The 17432-nt window shown below is 33.4% G+C and overlaps 2 protein-coding genes across 5 annotated transcripts; one reads left to right on the top strand and one right to left on the bottom strand.

Annotated features, from left to right (window-relative positions):
• Positions 1-298: 298 nt before the first annotated feature.
• GLR3.3 (glutamate receptor 3.3) lies at positions 299-7275 on the top strand. Of its 3 annotated transcripts, XM_078978963.1 has the most exons (8): positions 299-449; positions 550-693; positions 1205-1505; positions 2323-3665; positions 4219-4496; positions 4685-4716; positions 5170-5576; positions 6696-7275. In XM_078978963.1, exons 3-8 carry the CDS (start codon positions 1226-1228, stop codon positions 7116-7118), a joined length of 2763 nt encoding a protein of 920 aa, XP_078835089.1. In that variant the 5' UTR covers positions 299-449; positions 550-693; positions 1205-1225; the 3' UTR covers positions 7119-7275. The 3 variants fall into 3 exon arrangements, with proteins under 3 accessions (XP_078835089.1, XP_078835090.1, XP_078835091.1); XM_078978964.1 differs by having other exon boundaries at positions 320-693; XM_078978965.1 differs by lacking the exons at positions 299-449; positions 550-693 and adding an exon at positions 917-1086.
• A 2894-nt stretch (positions 7276-10169) lies between these two features.
• Positions 10170-16030, bottom strand: LOC145030591 (serine/threonine-protein kinase/endoribonuclease IRE1a-like). Of its 2 annotated transcripts, none has more exons than XM_078978961.1 (6): positions 15665-16030; positions 14017-14276; positions 13127-13903; positions 12615-12748; positions 12073-12238; positions 10170-11364 (listed from the first exon to the last, which is right to left on the bottom strand). In XM_078978961.1, the coding sequence occupies exons 2-6, from the start codon at positions 14214-14216 to the stop codon at positions 10851-10853; spliced, it is 1791 nt and encodes a 596-aa protein (XP_078835087.1). In that variant the 5' UTR covers positions 14217-14276; positions 15665-16030; the 3' UTR covers positions 10170-10850. The 2 variants fall into 2 exon arrangements, with proteins under 2 accessions (XP_078835087.1, XP_078835088.1); XM_078978962.1 differs by having other exon boundaries at positions 14028-14276.
• Positions 16031-17432: the final 1402 nt, after the last annotated feature.

Genomic DNA, 17432 nt, shown 5'->3' with positions numbered 1-17432 from the left:
GCTAGCAGTCTGCCTCCTATTTTTTTTTTTTTTTTTAAATAGAAAAAAAAAATAAAAGATGACTCCAGGTGTTGTGACTCATATTTGAAATCGCACTTTATAAAAACACTACCAAAGATTTCCGAGGCTTGATATTTTTTTACTTTTAATCATCAAAGGGTATCTTAAATGCTAGATTAATCTCATATTTAATTATGCATGTAATATTATATTCATCTAACTTTAAACAAAACATAGGGTGTTACATGTTGTCACGTTCTATATCCTAATCTGCTTTTATTCTTTTCTTCCACATAAAATCCATGCATCTCTTTCTTTTCCAAGAAGTCTTATCCCCATTTTATCTCAACCTTCGTCATCATGTTGTTGTACTTATATACACACCTACCTCATTTACCCCCATCCAGAAAAACCCTTCAGCCAAAACGAAAAGAAACTCCCTTGTTCATGTAATTATCATTATTATAAAAATGAATGATTTTTTTTAGAAATTGACCCTTCAACTTGCCCGCAGATAGATTCTCATTGTGTCTTGATTTCCACATTCAGGTTTCCATGTTTATCAGAGCCTTTTTCGATTCCCAACTTTGACCCTGCTGTGTTATTTTATGAAGCTAACTCCATTGAAGATTTGAAGTCGACTGTTTTACGATGTTTCTAGACTTTTAATTCGACATTAGACACCCACCCCAGGTATTTCTACTGTTTTTAAAACTTAATTTCACCAAATGTATTACGTTAGCTGATCAGAATATAAAACTGAAGGGTTTTTTAGTTTTCTACCTTTTCTTTCTTAAAATAGTAAATTTGTAGTTGAGTTTGCTTTCTGTCTGTCCCTCTATTTTGCGGTTTTTGATCAATCAGTTAAGCTTTTAAGAATCTTTATGACATGGGTTTCTTAAAAAATTGTGTTTAGGGCATTGCATCTGATTCCCTGTTTCTGTTTTCAACTTTTTCTTTGTGGGGTGTACGAAAGAACCCTTTCTCGTGGGTTACCTTTTGATGTTCCTTCATAATTCCACTTTGTTTTATTTTTCTTGATTAATTTCTTCAAGATTAGGGTTTTAAAGCTCTGACATGATCTTGGTAAGTAACCACTCTGTTCACATTCGATTGTTATTTTTTTTTTATTTTGTGAAGAATTCAGTTTCCAAATCCCTAAATCCACAGTCAAATTAAAATTCCCAGAACACCATGATTTCAGGTGGATCAAATTTGATATGATATGATGAGTGTTCTTGTTTGGAATCTTGTTGTTACACTGTTACTAAATTTGGGGATTTTCCTTACAAATGGTTTGACATCACATAATGCATCTACAAGACCAGCTGTTGTGAATATTGGAGCAATTTTCACTTTTGATTCAACAATTGGAAGAGTTGCTAAAGTTGCAATTGAAGAAGCTGTTAAAGATGTTAATGCCAATTCATCTGTTCTTCGTGGATCAGAACTTAGAATTGAAATGCGGAGTTCAAATTGTAGTGGGTTTCTTGGCATGGTTGGAGGTAAATCATGAATTTATATCAAATAATTTAGATTTATTTATGTTCTTTAAGAAAATTATGATCTCATTTCCTTCAAAAAGACCATATATTACTCTATCAATCCCTCTCACACTTTAATGTTTTAAGAGGTAACTTGAAATAAAAAGTTTTTTGTGGGACATCCAGAAAAGTGAAATGTTGCAATACTTATGGGTGTTCAAAAGATGCTTTCTCTTTTACCTCTTATAGCAGAATAAGAGTAGATCTTGTAGACCTTGATGAATCCTAGCTAATTTTGCATATTATCTATAGGGGCAAATAGGTAATTTGATTCATGTGGTGTTTGGAGGTGCTTTTTGAAAGTGATTATCTGATTGTTTCTAGTTTCTGTTCGTGTGTGTTTACTTATGTCAAATAATTAATTTTTATACTAGTTGTAACAAAACTGATTATCAGAAGGTAGATTAATGTGCATTTATATACCTTTATTTTATCTCTAGGGCTAAATAGAGTAACTACTTTCATTTCTTTCTATAACAGAATTGTAATTTGTTTTAATCTTATTAAAACATTTTACTTTGTTAATCTACCCACTTATAGGATTATACTTTCAGTTTTTTTCTTATTAGGACACTATATTTTGAAAAGTCTATCCAAATATAACAGATAAAAAATTTGAATATTTGGATCACATTGATATAATTGGGTAGATTTTTCAAAGTACAATGTTGTATAAAGAAGTGACAATAGGATGTTGTAATAAACAAATCTTTGAAAGTATGTTGCTATTTCTTATAGAATTTTGTATTGTGAACAATTATCTTTTTACCATTTACAGCATTGCAATTTATGGAAAGCGATACGGTTGCAATCGTGGGGCCACAATCATCCGTAGTAGCCCACATTATATCACATGTAGCAAATGAACTACAAGTCCCTCTTTTATCATTCGCTGCCACGGACCCCACACTATCCAACCTCCAATTCCCATATTTCATAAGATCAACACAAAGTGACTTACACCAAATGACAGCTGTATCCGAAATCATAGACTACTACACTTGGAGAGAAGTCATTGCAATTTACATAGACGATGATTATGGAAGGAACGGAGTGTTAGCATTAGATGATGCCTTAGCTGCAAGACGTTGTAGAATATCATACAAAGCCGGAATCCCACCGGGGTCGGAATCGGAATTAGGATACGGGCGGAGTGAAATCATGGATATTCTTGTCAAAATCGCATTAATGGAATCGCGAGTCATTGTTCTTCACGTGTATCCGGATATCGGATTCTTGATTTTTTCGGTTGCGCGTTATCTTGGAATGATGGAAGATGGGTACGTTTGGATTGCTACCGATTGGCTTTCGTCTGCTTTAGATTCAAATTTTCCAAATTTATCAGATAAAATGGACGATATGCAAGGGGTTCTTGCACTACGCCAACACACCCCCGGTTCTAAATCTTTTACGGAAAATTTTAAAAAATTATCGGGTGGTTCTTTTGGGCTAAATTCTTATGGTTTATACGCGTATGATTCCGTTTGGATTATAGCTCATGCTCTTGATGCGTTCTTTGATCAAGGCGGTGTTATTTCGTTTTCAAATGATTCAAGATTAAGTAATGCAGGTATTGCGGATCTTCATCTTGATGCGATGAGTATCTTTAATGGAGGAAAATTACTATTGGATAATATATTGAATAGTGATTTTATTGGTTTAACCGGGCATATAAAGTTTGATTCGGATCGAAGTCTTGTCAATCCCGCGTACGATATTCTTAACATAATTGGAACCGGATTTAGAACGGTTGGATATTGGTCAAATAGTTCTGGTTTGTCAACTTTGACTCCCGAGAATCTTGACTCGAAAAAAGTCAACGGATCACATAACCAAGAACTTCATAGTGTGATTTGGCCTGGGGAGATAGTGACAAAACCACGGGGTTGGGTTTTCCCGAATAATGGAAAGTTGTTGAAAATTGCAGTTCCGATTAGAGTTAGTTATAAGGAATTTGTTTCACAACTGCCAGGGAGTAATTTTTCAAAAGGTTTTTGTATCGATGTGTTTGTTTCTGCGGTCAATTTGTTACCATATGCGGTTCCGTATCAATTTGTGCCGTTCGGGAATGGGAAAGAGAACCCAAGTTATACCGAGCTCGTGAGATTGATCGCAGCAGGGGTGAGTTTGAATATTAATGTTTTTAATGGGGTTAAATGCAAGAAATAGAAACATACTTTTGCTTTTTTCTTTATTATAGCATCTTACTTCCATTTTGTTATATTAAAACGTTGTGCTTTGAAAGATTTACCTAATTATATAGCAATGTCATCCAAATACAAAGCATTTTTTACCGATATAATTTGATAGATTTTTCAAAGTACAATGCTATAATTAGGTAGCGTTTTGAAAGTACAATGCCTTAAAGAGAAAAATGAACGTACAAGCCTGCAATAAAAAGAAATGAAAGTAGGATATATGGAACTAGATAAAGCTTTCTAGGGCTATTTTTGATGACGATGATAAGGAAGGCATCAAGAGCGAATCTTTGTCCCACTTTTTTGGTATAACAAAAAATTACAGTTTTTGTCCCATTGACATCAATCACAGTCTAAGTCCAATGCATGTCAAACACAGTACAGTGACAACATATCATGCATAACTAAAGTGGCCTAAACAATGCCTAAATAATTCATAGCACACAGAAGCTTTAAAAATCAAACTTTTGTTGTAGGTATTTGATGGTGCGGTTGGTGATATTGCAATAGTCACAAACCGAACAAGAATTGTGGATTTCACACAACCATATGCTGCATCAGGGCTTGTTGTAGTGGCTCCATTCAAGAAAATGAACACGGGTGCTTGGGCTTTTTTGCGCCCGTTTTCTCCAACATTGTGGGCTGTCACTGCTTTTTTCTTTCTTGTGGTTGGCACAGTGGTTTGGATTTTAGAGCATCGGATAAATGATGAGTTTAGAGGGACTCCTAAAAGACAGATCATAACCATACTATGGTTAGTTTTCTTCTTCTTTCATGTACACATATGCATATTTGGGTTTTAAAAGTCTTGTTATCTTTTACTTCAGTTGAAGTCAAAAGAAACACCACCTAAGCGTAGTTTGGCATAGCTTAATGATATGATATCTTGTTTTCTTGCTACAATCTTGTTTCTTATTTAGATCTTGGTTTCTTTCCTTGCAGGTTTAGCCTTTCTACTCTCTTTTTTGCACATAGTAAGTGAGATTGCTTATTTTTCAACAGCAACATGTTTGACCTCAAAAGTCAAACTGTAGTGAGTGGTGCTTGATACCCCTCTCTGTTTGATTTTTCAAAATCAAACTGAACAATGCTTGAATTTTGAAATTCGTATTAATTTTTGAGAAATTTCATAAATATATTACATCTGGGACGAAATTTGGTACCAAATCAGTTACAATACCCATATTTGAAGATTGAGAGAAACGTTTGACTTGAAAAGTCAAAGTGCAATGGTTGGCTGGAATTGGAATTCGATTCCATTCCAGTGATCCAGTCAAAGCCTTTGGTTGCAAATGAATTTGAAACTTGGAATTCACAAAAAAGTACTAAAATACCCTTTTTAACCCTAGAATTTCACAAACGGCTCTAGCCTCTCTCTATCAAATTGCAATTCTTTCCAATTGAGTGACGCGTTTTCTTTTATGCAGGGGAGAACACCGCAAGTACTCTCGGACGTATAGTTTTACTCATATGGCTGTTCGTAGTTCTAATAATCAATTCGAGTTACACCGCAAGTTTGACTTCGATTCTCACAGTCCAACAGTTATCTTCTCCAATCAAAGGCATCGATACCTTGAAAAAAACTAACGATCGAATTGGATACCAAGTGGGGTCTTTTGCAGAACGATATTTGGTTGATGAGATCGGAATTTCTGAATCCAGACTTGTTCCTCTTGGAACGCCTGATGCTTACGCTGATGCACTCCTAAAAGGCTCCGACAAGGGTGGGGTGGCGGCCATTGTTGATGAACGACCATACGTTGAGCTTTTCTTATCGAATCAGTGCAAATTTAGGGTTGTTGGGCGCGAGTTCACCAAGAGCGGATGGGGATTTGTAAGTTCCTTATTTAATTTCTTTGTTTTTCGTGTTTATTTTCAAGATTTGAAATTTCTAATTGATTGATATGTGGGTACTTTGTTATCTCATAGAAGTACTTCTAAATATAAAACATATGTTTAAAACTTTAAATCATAGACGTATTAACTGCAAGAAATGGCAAAGTATATTCAGTGATATGTTTTTATAGGTTCATACTTTCAATTCTTCCTATTACATCATTCTACTTTTCATAATCTACCTCATTATATTAACCTATAATTGGATAGATTTTTTGGAGTATACTTTTCTATTAAAAATGTTGAAAGTACAATGCTGTAATTAGGTTCATTATTCAAAGTCCAGTGCCTTTAAAAGAATACAATGCTGTAATAAAAAATGGAAATACATGCTATAATAAACAAATAAATAAAAGTGTGTTGGTATTTTATGCATTTAACCCGTGGTGAATCCAGATTCAAGAAATAATAGGACATTATTTATTTCTAGGGCTGAATGCAAGAAACAACATTGTATGTTCACATATTTGTTTATAATAGCATCCTGCTTTCATTTCTTTTGATTAAACATTATACTTTCATGTTTTTTAAGGTTGTGTAGGTCGAAACATCAACCCAATTTTAGCTTCGTAATTTGTATTGTTTTTCTTATTAGGTGATTATACCTTAAAAAATCTATCCAATTAGCTTTGTATTTCGATGATACTGCTATAATTGGGTAGGTTTTTCAAAGTACATTGTTGTAACATGCAGAAATGAAAGTAAGATGTTTTAAAATAAACAAATCAGTGAAAATACATTGCTAGTTCTTGTATTTAACCTATCTCTTGAATTTGACTTCATCAAAAGGCTAAATGCATAAAATATCAATATGCATTCATTTATTAGCTTATCCTATATTTATGCTTTCATTTTTTCTTATTACAAGATTATACTTTCAAGTGTGTAGATTTTTCAAAGTACAATCTATGTAACGCGAGAAAACAAAAGTAGGATGCTATGATTAACAAACCAATAAAACACGTTATATCTTTGCATTTCATTTAACCACAAAACTCGAATTAGTTTACAAATTGAGAATAATAACCGAGGCTAATACGGTCAAATCACATTACAGGCATTCCCCCGTGACTCTCCATTAGCAGTCGACTTATCAACCGCAATCCTCACGCTATCAGAAAACGGAGACCTTCAACGGATCCATGACAAATGGCTAATAAGAAGCGGATGTAGCACCGATAATTCAGAGCTTGAATCAGACAGATTACACCTTAAAAGTTTCTGGGGTCTCTTTCTTATCTGTGGTATCGCGTGTTTCGTTGCCCTTTTTATTTACTTTTGTCAAGTTTTCCGGCGGTTTCGTAACATTGCCCGGGCGGCACCGGATTCCGGTGGGGCCGGGTCGAGGCGGCTTCAGACATTGTTATCGCTTATTGATGAAAAGAAAGATCCGAGAGATAAGAAGAGGCAGAAAGTTGAGAGGTCGATATCGAATGAGAGTAGAGATTGTGAGATTGGGCAGGATTCGGAACGAAGATAAACTGATTCGAATACGCGATTTATGGGTATTTTTTGAACGTGTAACTAAATTTTATGAAATTAATTGAAATTTAGAATGCTAAACTGCTAATGAGTATAAGTTGTATATATATTTTTAAAGTCAATATTGAAAGTTATATCGAAGTTATGTGGTAGTATATATATGTCTTGGTTTATAAACAAGGGGGTAAAAGTGTAACATTTTGAAGATGTGTTGCTAGGTTTTTTATTTTTTGTGGTAGTTGTAAGAAATGTGTTTATGTGTTGGATGTACATATGATTAAGGGGTATGGGGATGTTCTTAGGAGTCGAAGCCTAAGTGGCATACATCACAACGTGTACACTGCTCCCAAAGCTAGTAAATGTGTTGTAGAGTGGATATCTTGATGGAAGATTAGGTGGGCTTTTGATTGGCTGGTGGAATAAAGTAGATGCATGACCACAAATGGGTGTAAACTTTCATTTTTCCTTTTTCAGTTTAGATTTAATTTTATATAAAATCTCTTTTTAACTTATATATTAGAACAAATTATGAAATTACTGAAATCGTCCTATGTTTTACCAAAATTTTATGTGTAGTCTCTATCTTTTGTTTTGTTTCATGTATAGTCTCTATCAGTCTTGAAATGACATTTATACTCTTTTTACATTTTTCTATTATTATCTTATTAAAAAAAGTTAATAAAAAAAATATATCAACCAAAGGCCCAAACCCGCTACCTCATGTTCCTTTCTCAATCCCGTTATATCCTCTCGTTCAAAGTCACGATTTCGACGGCATCTCTTCCATACTCCCTCTTGACCGACAATTGCATCTCATCCCTCCTTATTCACCATTGACCCGCATCTCTTTTTGTTTCCCTCTCCACCACCCACTTGCATCATCGCTGATGAAACCCCGACTCAGACTTGCCCATTTGTGACCTAAATGTCGCTGCAACTCAGCCATAGGTTTGAATGGGATTGCATCAACCTTATAAGTCGACCCCTAAAGAGGCTCGCTTTTTGCATCTGGGTTCATTTGACTTGGGTAGTGTACGCTTTGTGCATCTGGGTTTCATTTATGTTTGTAGTCGGTGGTAGTGGGCTTTGAGAGAAAGCATATGATTTTTTACATCGGGTTTAACCTAGAAATTCATAGGATTTATTCGATTGGGTGTGCAGAAAGCAGGCTTGGTGATTCAAAGCAAAGTTCCAGGAAGTTTTTTTTTTTTTAACTTCAATTCCATGACGGACATCTCAATCAATTTGTGTGCCTATGCTTGTTGTCTGATCTGGATGTTAAATTGGCTGATTTTGAACTTTAATTCCAGGAAATTATTTATTTTTTGTACATTTCAACATTAATCCATGCTAAATCCCCACTAAAACCAAAACCAAGATTCAAGCTGAAACTTGGTTCTAGCTGCAGGTCTCGCCGAAAGCCGTCATCGTTGAAACTACTATCATTATCTCTGGTAACCTAGATCTCGTCTTCAGGGAGAGAGTTAAGTTCTCACCAACATTTATTTCAGATCAGAGTATAAGAGGATGCTTCAGAGCGAAATATATGCAGAGAGGGTAGGAAAGGTAGTGTCTGGTGGTGGGTTTCGATGTTTAGCGGTGGTTATCATGACCGGTAGTGGTTGTTGGTGGTTGCGTGTGTGTGGTGGTAGTAACCGGTGGCTGAGGGTGGCAGGTGACCGGAGGTGGGAGTGGGTTCCAATTGTTAACAAATCAATTAATTCATTATTTTTTTTAAAAATAATAAGAAAATGAAAAAGAAAATAATAAGGGCATTATAGTCAATTTTTTATTAGACATGGACTTGCAACGTAACAAACATGAAAAATAATAAGGGCATTATAGTCAAAAGTTAAGATGGGTCCGAATACAATACAAAAGATAGGACCAAACATGAAAAATATAAAGTTTTTTTTTAACAAGATGTCTAAGAAATTGTGCTTTTTCACAAAGATGTTTATAAAATATAATTTTATGGCATTAGAATTATGGATGAGAATTTGGTCCGAAAACTCAAACCGAACCGAATTAGATCCGAATAAGCAATTTGATTTGGTTTCGAGTATCTATATAAGGCTTATTCGGTCCGGGTTATTCGAATAAGGGCTTATTAAGTCCAAAATGACCAAACCAAATATGAAAAGTCACATTTTTTTCTCCTTGCACGATTGCTTATTCAGTCTTGTGTTCTATCAATCATTACCCAAAATACATATGTAATGTTTAATGTTTAACTTATATCCTTATAGATAGATTTTTTGGTGTTTTGGATGTTTAATGTTTAGTGTTTAATATGTTGCTTAATAACTATATCTTAAGATTGTGGTGGTTAGATTTTACATTTTATATATCAAGAACAGTTAATCCATGTTGTCCGTGTTATTCGTGTTTATCATAAGCTAAAAAAGTCATATAAAATATAATATTTATACTCACATTGCAAATATTATTTGGGTTATTCGGCTCTTTAATCATATTGTATATGTTATTTGGGTTATTCGGGCCGAAACCGAACCGAACCCGTATTGCTTATTTGGTTCGGTTTTTGGTTCATACAAATATCCTTATTCGATTTTCGGTTTATTCGGGTTCGGATCGGTCCGGACCGAATAACATCCCTAATTAGAACATTTCATATATAGATTTCTGTATGAATTAAAATAATGTCTTTAAATGGTCACATTGATAGTTACCTACTTTTAAAAAGAAAGAATACAAAAAGAACATACTTTTAACATTTAACCGATTAAATGAATTAACTATATTTTAGTAATTAAACTAAAAACCATTTTTGTTTCAAGGGTACTCGAAAGACGCAAAATATAGAAAACCAAAAGCGTACTTTCAAAATTTTATGGACTAGCCTCATAACTGCATTTTGCTTAATGGTAGGAAATAAAGTACAAAACCATTTTCATCGTATGTTTTGGGTAAAATGCACAAACTACTATCTTTTTAGTAGTTGAATATCATCTATTCAACTTTTCTTCCATCCCACAAACTACATACAGCATGTCACATTTCCCAAAAAAAAAACAATCATCAAGACTGAATAAAAAAGACTCTTTTTCAACCGCTAAAATAATATAAATATGTGAAAACCAGCTGGAAAATACAGAATACAGAACAAGGAAAAAAGAAAATACTGAAGTACAAACTAAACACAACCAAAATGGGAGATGACACCACACCAACACTTGAAGAAGCATAGTACAGCAGCAGCAGCAGCTATTGAAAGGGACAACCAACGAGCAGCACCAACCAAGTCCAAGTGAGAAGAGTAATAATGGGTCTGTTTCCCACGAAAGCTCAAGCACTTGAAATTAAGGGTCACCTGGGAGCTAAAGTCTTGCAAAAAGCAAATAGAACAGAATGACAATCTTACTTTCAGAATGATACCAGGCCATACTAAATATGTAGCAACTAATCGGAACCTTCTGATCATGATTATGAGAGAGTGAGTCCTGCAGAGAAGATAGATAGCCCTTCCCCCATTAACCAGGAGTCGCAACATCCAACTGAGATTTGTTTGTCTTTATGTGCCTCTTCATCTGTAATTTCTGACAAAACGCTGCAAAGCCAACCTCATCATCCCCGTTTCTTGCACACTGAAAGAATGCCATTTTTTGCTAGAGTAGACTGCAAAACTAGGCATGCTCGAGACAAGTCCCCAAAATCTATAAGAAAATGGGAAGTGTCGAAAAGACTTGATAACTTAAAACTGCTCATTCTAACAATACTTATTAAGAAGCTCTTCATTCACAAAATGATTTTCCAAAACTTTATATACATCCATTACCAGTTTAGGAAACTTGCTGCTAAAATATGTCGAGAGTCCCTCCACTCCCCCCAACAAACGTTTTGAATAGTTCCAGAGTGTTTTATAGTGATTTGAACAGTTTCTTATGAAACGTAATAAATCACATACGCTGTCGTAATCGTAATATCTGTGTCGCTCTAAGTTGTTTATGAGTGTGGGGTGTATTAAAGTGTTCCAATTGCTGTAACCCTGAAGGCTTTCAAGTGATTTTAGGATTTTGGAATTGGTCACATTGTCCAACTTTTGAGATTTAACCCATTTTCCACGTAAGGCTGGTGGATCCGTGATATTGAGTAACTGTAGGATTTTGGCTTTGGCATTGCAGACGTCTGGATCCACACAGTCGCTCACATCTTCGATGAAGGAAAGATGTTGCTTGGCGTCCCAGAAAAAAATGTCGTCGCATACTTCTTTGGCTGTTGGTCTGGATAAGAACAAATGTAGACGTATCAAATGTATAGGTTATAATATACAAAAAAAATACACAATATGGAGTTCCGCTATTCTATTGATTAGGTGAATTAACCACTTTCTGTAATAATTAAACCATTAATACTTCATCTAACCATTCAAAAGAGTACTTTTCGTGGGTATGTGGACTTAAATACAGAAAAGCATAACATACTTTCACCATCTAACTGATTTGGCCATTTAATAAATCATGCACTAATCAAATCATTATACAGTACTTTTTATTTTTTTGACTGTTCAAAAAGTCCATATTTCATGTTTACCTGGTTTTAAGAAAGGGGGAAACAAAGAAAAGCTGAACCAATTTGGTGAATTAACAATTTTCTGTACTAGATAAAAAATTATACAGTTTTTGAACATTAAAGAAAACATTTACCTCAATTACCGGTTTTGTAAATAGGCAAAAGACAGAAAAGCAGAAATAATAATGGTATAAATGTTTTAATCAATATAGGAGATAATTAAGTGGGCAAGATAGAAGAAAATGAAATGGTAAAGATACAAATGTTGTCCTATATTTTTCCAGTAGAAAAATAAATGTAGGTTGAAATTATTAAAACATGAAATCAATCAATATATTATTAACTAAAGCAAGTCTAACTACTTTCACCACAATTTATCATAATGGAAAGATTTTCAGATAATTTTACACAAATTATACCTAGATTTTGGATTATGATGCTGGAGGCGAGAGATGAGATCGAAGGCTTCCGGGATACGTTTTAAGTGATCTTTCACATCTTCAAGATCAAATGGGAGGTAATCACTAGTAATACAAAAGACCAACAGTTTCCCTAAATCCAATGAATCCCAAGCAGCCGTTTGTCCTACACAAATGACATGAAAATTAAAAACTAAAAAGATTTAAAGCATGAAAATTAAAAATTAAAAACAAAATATAAAGTAGTTTCTAATTTTATTTTATTTTACAGTATAGTAACTTTTCCTTTCCCTATTAAAGCATTGTACTCTTAGATTACTCCTGACCATTGTATCATCATTATAACAATAAGATTATAATTATAATGATGTTAACATGCCACCTCGGACATACACATGGAATTTTATGCAGAAGATTGATATATTCAAATGCTATAGTAAGGAGCAATTAGAAACTATTTTTCTTTTTCCTGCATTATGCCCATTCAAATATCGGTAATGTAATCTATCATATCTTACATGAAATTAAAAAAGAAGCCTTGCCTGTTGAGCTAATGCCCATTCCTAAGACTTTCCCAGTGAGACTAGAAGTACCTTCTTCTATAATGATCATTCGAGGGTTTAAGTTCGGAATATTTCCAAGTTTAATTAAACAGACAATTCCTTCAACTATGCCCCTGTTATTTATATTTGCCAATAGATATTATGAGTTCCAAAAAAATAAAGTTATGAATATATATATATATATATATATATGAAGAACGGGAGATAAAAATAAGGAAATACATGGGAAAAAAACAGAACTGAACAAGATGGGACAAAAAACTTGATCAAATTGGACTATATTTTTAGATTTTAGGGTTTAGGTCACTTAACTTTTGGTTTTGTGCTCATTTGGTCACTTAACTGTTTTTAAGTTTTAAAAGGTCATCAAACTGTTGGCTTTGTGCTCATTTAGTCACTTAACGTTTATATTTATGCTCATTTAGTCACCTAACTTATAAAATTGTGCTCATTTTGTCACTAAACTTAAAATTTAGAAGTTTAGTGATGACCTTAGAAGTTTCACCAAACACTTTGAAGGAGAAAAACCGTCGGGCTTCCACAGTTTCAGATCCATGAAACCATCTAGACATTTCAGTTCGTATTTACCCGTTATCAAATCATGTAAGGTACATTCAAAACTCTCATAAATAAAAAAAACAAAATCTTCATTCTCCTCTTCAGCAATACGCCAAAGAACATTAGAATGATGCGGATTAGATCTCTTGAGAATTTGAATCATTTCGTCTGTTGTACCATTCCCCTTGGGAATCCTTCCCGCAATAACTGGTGATTCATCATAAGTTCCCTTGTATACACAATTCCCATTACTCTCCTCTGCAATTGGTTTCTCAATAAGTAGTAACCCCCCAATGGGAAAAACAATGCCAGGATTCTTTTCATCAAAACAGATGCAACAACCATTATAAGGATCATCCGCATCCGTTTGCGTGGAATAACTATGTCCATTCAAATCAACAAACACAGACATCCTCCCATTCACCGATAAAATCTGATTTTTTACCTTAACCTTCGTTATACCACTCTTGTTCTGAACCACTGCTTCCGTTTTTTCCAAAATACAATTCTTACTTCCATCTTCATCTGCCTGTGCCACTATTTCTAATTTATAGACATCTTTTAAGCCCGTCTTATGTAAGGGAAATTTGACTCCATCTCCTTTCTCATTGAATTTCTGGACTAGCCCTGGCCTCTTTTCGGCATTCTTAGAGGTTTTGAACACCTCTTTTTTTTCTTGACCCACCCAACGATAGATACAAACGGTTATACTGCCAGGGAAACAATATATAACTTGATGTATCTAAAAGATGCATGAATGGAAAGATGTTGACAAAACTGTTATAATTATATACACAAAAATAAAAATAAAAAAAAAGTTTACCAGCCATCAACCTGAGCGTCATAACTGAACGTCACATGGTATTTTTCGGTGTCATTGAGATCGGGCTCGATCTTCACAGTATTTCTCTTGACATCAATTGTGTGCCCTGCCTTAAGACGTCCATGCCCACAACCATACCGATGAACCGGATCAACAGGCTCCATAGTTACAGGCACGGAAGCTGCTGAATTATTCATCATTAGACGAAGAAATTTAGGGTTTCAAACCAAAATGGAAGGCCAGCAGATTATGTTTGCGCTCTGTTTTTACAACAAAATAGTCATAAGTAAATCAGTGGTCAGAGAAATATAATAAAATCATCAACAAAAATGCATATGAAGAGGAACCAAAGATAGTTTTATCAAAATAACACCAATGTTTACACAAACAAATCTAAACAGGTTTTCAAGCAAAAATCACTTTAGAGCACACATCGGTGAACGAAAAGACTTATGAACTTACACTAATTAGTGTTTACAGGAAAGAATCTATAATCTACGAAACAAACAGGTAAACACAGACCACCTGGGCAAAGAGATCGACTTACTTATGCCCTTAGTTTCAGTGCTTATCTTCAAAAAATAAATAAACAAATCGCCAACATTATCACCACTACAAATACATGTTACTTTAAATTATTGTATTATTTGCTGTAGTAAATTGAAATCCAGTACTATTTAACGCAAAAGGATTTTGCAATGTTAATGCTTTGTTTTTATTGTTGGGCAGCATAATATATATATATATATATATATATATATATATAGCCAAAGTAGTAGACATTGAGTGAACAACATTAGTCTTGAATGGAAGAACAAGAGAAGTTCCCCTGATATCAATGGCCCAGGTTGCACCTATGCCTATGCCTATGCCAGCCCTAACCTGCAGTATATTTTGTTAAGCTAACTCCATTGAAGATTTGAAATCAACTGTTTTATGATGTTTCAAGATTTTTAATTGGGATTTGTGAAGACCACATAAAACCCTATAGGCTCCTTCTGGTTACGGAAAAATGGGGTGTCCAGAAAGCTGTTCTAAGAAAAATTAGAACTTTAAGAGCTTGTTTGGTTAACATTTTTATGAAAAAAAATGCCAAGAAAATGAGAATTTTCCATCTTCTAACATTACAAAGAAGATTGAAAAACTTTGAAAAAACAATAAATATTGTTTTCCACAATTTTCCAACTCAAATAATTTTCTAAAACACACACATACCTTGTATCTTTAAAATCGCATGCCTACTTCTCTTCAACATTATTCCTACATACTTAGCCCACAAACTCTTTGATTTTGTAATATTTCAGGAGGTATAATGTAAATATGTTGTTGATATTGGTATGGTTGGAAACAGAGCCCTAAACGGTGGAACACGCCCATCACAATTAACAATTAAGGGGCTGAAACCAAAATTTCTACACAATATAAACAAGTTTAACTTGATTCATATATCAAAAATCTACGCAATACTATTAATATATAATTATCTTTGTTTATCAAAGTAGAACGTGGGAAACTATCTACAACGAGTGGCAAAGCAATCATAATTTCCATACACTTTGGTCTAAGGATCAAATGATTTAAAACAAAAAACAGCAAAACAAAGTGATAAATCCGTATAAACAAGGATAATTCTAACAAAAAAACGTACATGGCTGTCCTCTATGTGAATCTGTGTATGCTTGCTGATATCGCTGCTTTATAAAGAAGTATACAAGTTATTACGTGAAGTTGTGAACAAGTTATTCAAAAGCTTCCGCTCGTTGCTCCGATGCTTAGTAAAGAAGTATATGTGAACAAGTGATTCTTATTGTGAAACAAAAGAAATTAAAAGGATAGTGTTAAAAAATTAACGAACTCCTTTTATTATAAACGGAATACAAATACAACCAAAGCTCAGTACAGATTACACTCAACAATTACAGAAGTCCGTAAATAACAGTAACAAACCCTAGAACAAAACCCTAACATAAACAAAAGAATATGACGTCTGAGAAAAGTGTGTGTAGAGAGAATGAACAAATGACGAATCCTCTGTATGTCTCTGTATTTAAACTCCGGGTCATGAAGCGGTTCAAGTACAGTTAAAACCCGGTGAGGTTCGACCCGAGTTGGGTCCGCGTGTTTTCCAACCTCAAGAGAAACGAGCCGCAGTCCCTCGTCTTCTGCAAATCTACACTTTACTTCCTCTAAGCTGAAACTCTTTCATTCTTCATATTTTCACAGTTTTTACATATTATACCCTTATCTTCAATAACAAGCATAAAACTTTTCTCCTCTAATAAATGAAGGTTTTTTTTGCCACTTGTCACACTCTCATTCATTTTGCCACATGTCATTTTGTGGTTATTTTGAATTAATTTTTATTCCAAATTATTAATTTTGTGGTTTTCCTATTTTATTAAACTCCATATGGTATTTAAATTTAATAATAAATGCATATCAATTTCATTAATGGACTTTCCTTATAATTTTAAAATTTTAAAATAAAATATGATTAATTTGATTTGATTATTTTATCTAAATGATTTGTTTAAATTTAAAAGAGAAAAAAAAAACACTTTAATTTTAGTAATTCAATATTTTTTTTATTTTTCTTATAAATTCAAATTTCTCAAATGTTTATCGATATTTAATTGTTTTAAATACACCCATGTAATACATGGGGCTGACACCTAGTTAAGTTAATATTCCATTAAGCTAAATGTTAATCTTGTGATTAAGTCATTATTCTCAAAACCCATCTCATGATCAACATCAAGAAAAGAGACCGTTTTGAAATAACTTTTTTTTAAATAGAACTATTTTTAAAATCTCTTTTGAAACATTTTCAATATAAAATGTACATCAAATTCAAAACGGTTTTTTTATCATGGAAAGCAAAATTTAAAGCAACATTTATAGTTGATTCATTCTCACAATAAACTTTTACCGTTATAGAGTAGGTGGTCACACAGGACCTGAAAAAAATAAGGCTTGGATTTTAGTCAAATTATTTGAAGGAATTAAATGCTTAAGAATCATTTTCAAATAATATTTTCAATAACATATGATTTTATATAGTTACCTATAACAAGTAGACATAAATTAAATATTTATAAGAATTTGATTTTTGATAAACATTACCAAGAGTAAATTTGATTAGAAATTAATATTTTATGGAAAAAAATAATTTTGAATGTTAGTATCAAAATAATATCATAACGTGTGATTTATGATGTCATGTATATATTTTTTAACTTAAATGGTTGCGGTATTAAAAATATACATAACATACTAAAAAAAATGAGTATCTTTCCCTCCCCTTTTACTTGCCAAAACCAATATCCTTCTAAGAGGACACACTTTTATCACCTTTTCTTATTTTATTAAGCAATACATGCTTTATTATAATCATTAAGCATGTGGAATTGAAGGTA

The sequence above is a fragment of the Lactuca saligna genome, chromosome 2 (assembly GCF_052625555.1).
Source record: "Lactuca saligna cultivar CGN05327 chromosome 2, ASM5262555v1, whole genome shotgun sequence".
In the NCBI taxonomy this organism is placed as follows: Eukaryota; Viridiplantae; Streptophyta; class Magnoliopsida; order Asterales; family Asteraceae; genus Lactuca; species Lactuca saligna.
This window is presented reverse-complemented; position numbering and strand designations above follow the sequence as displayed.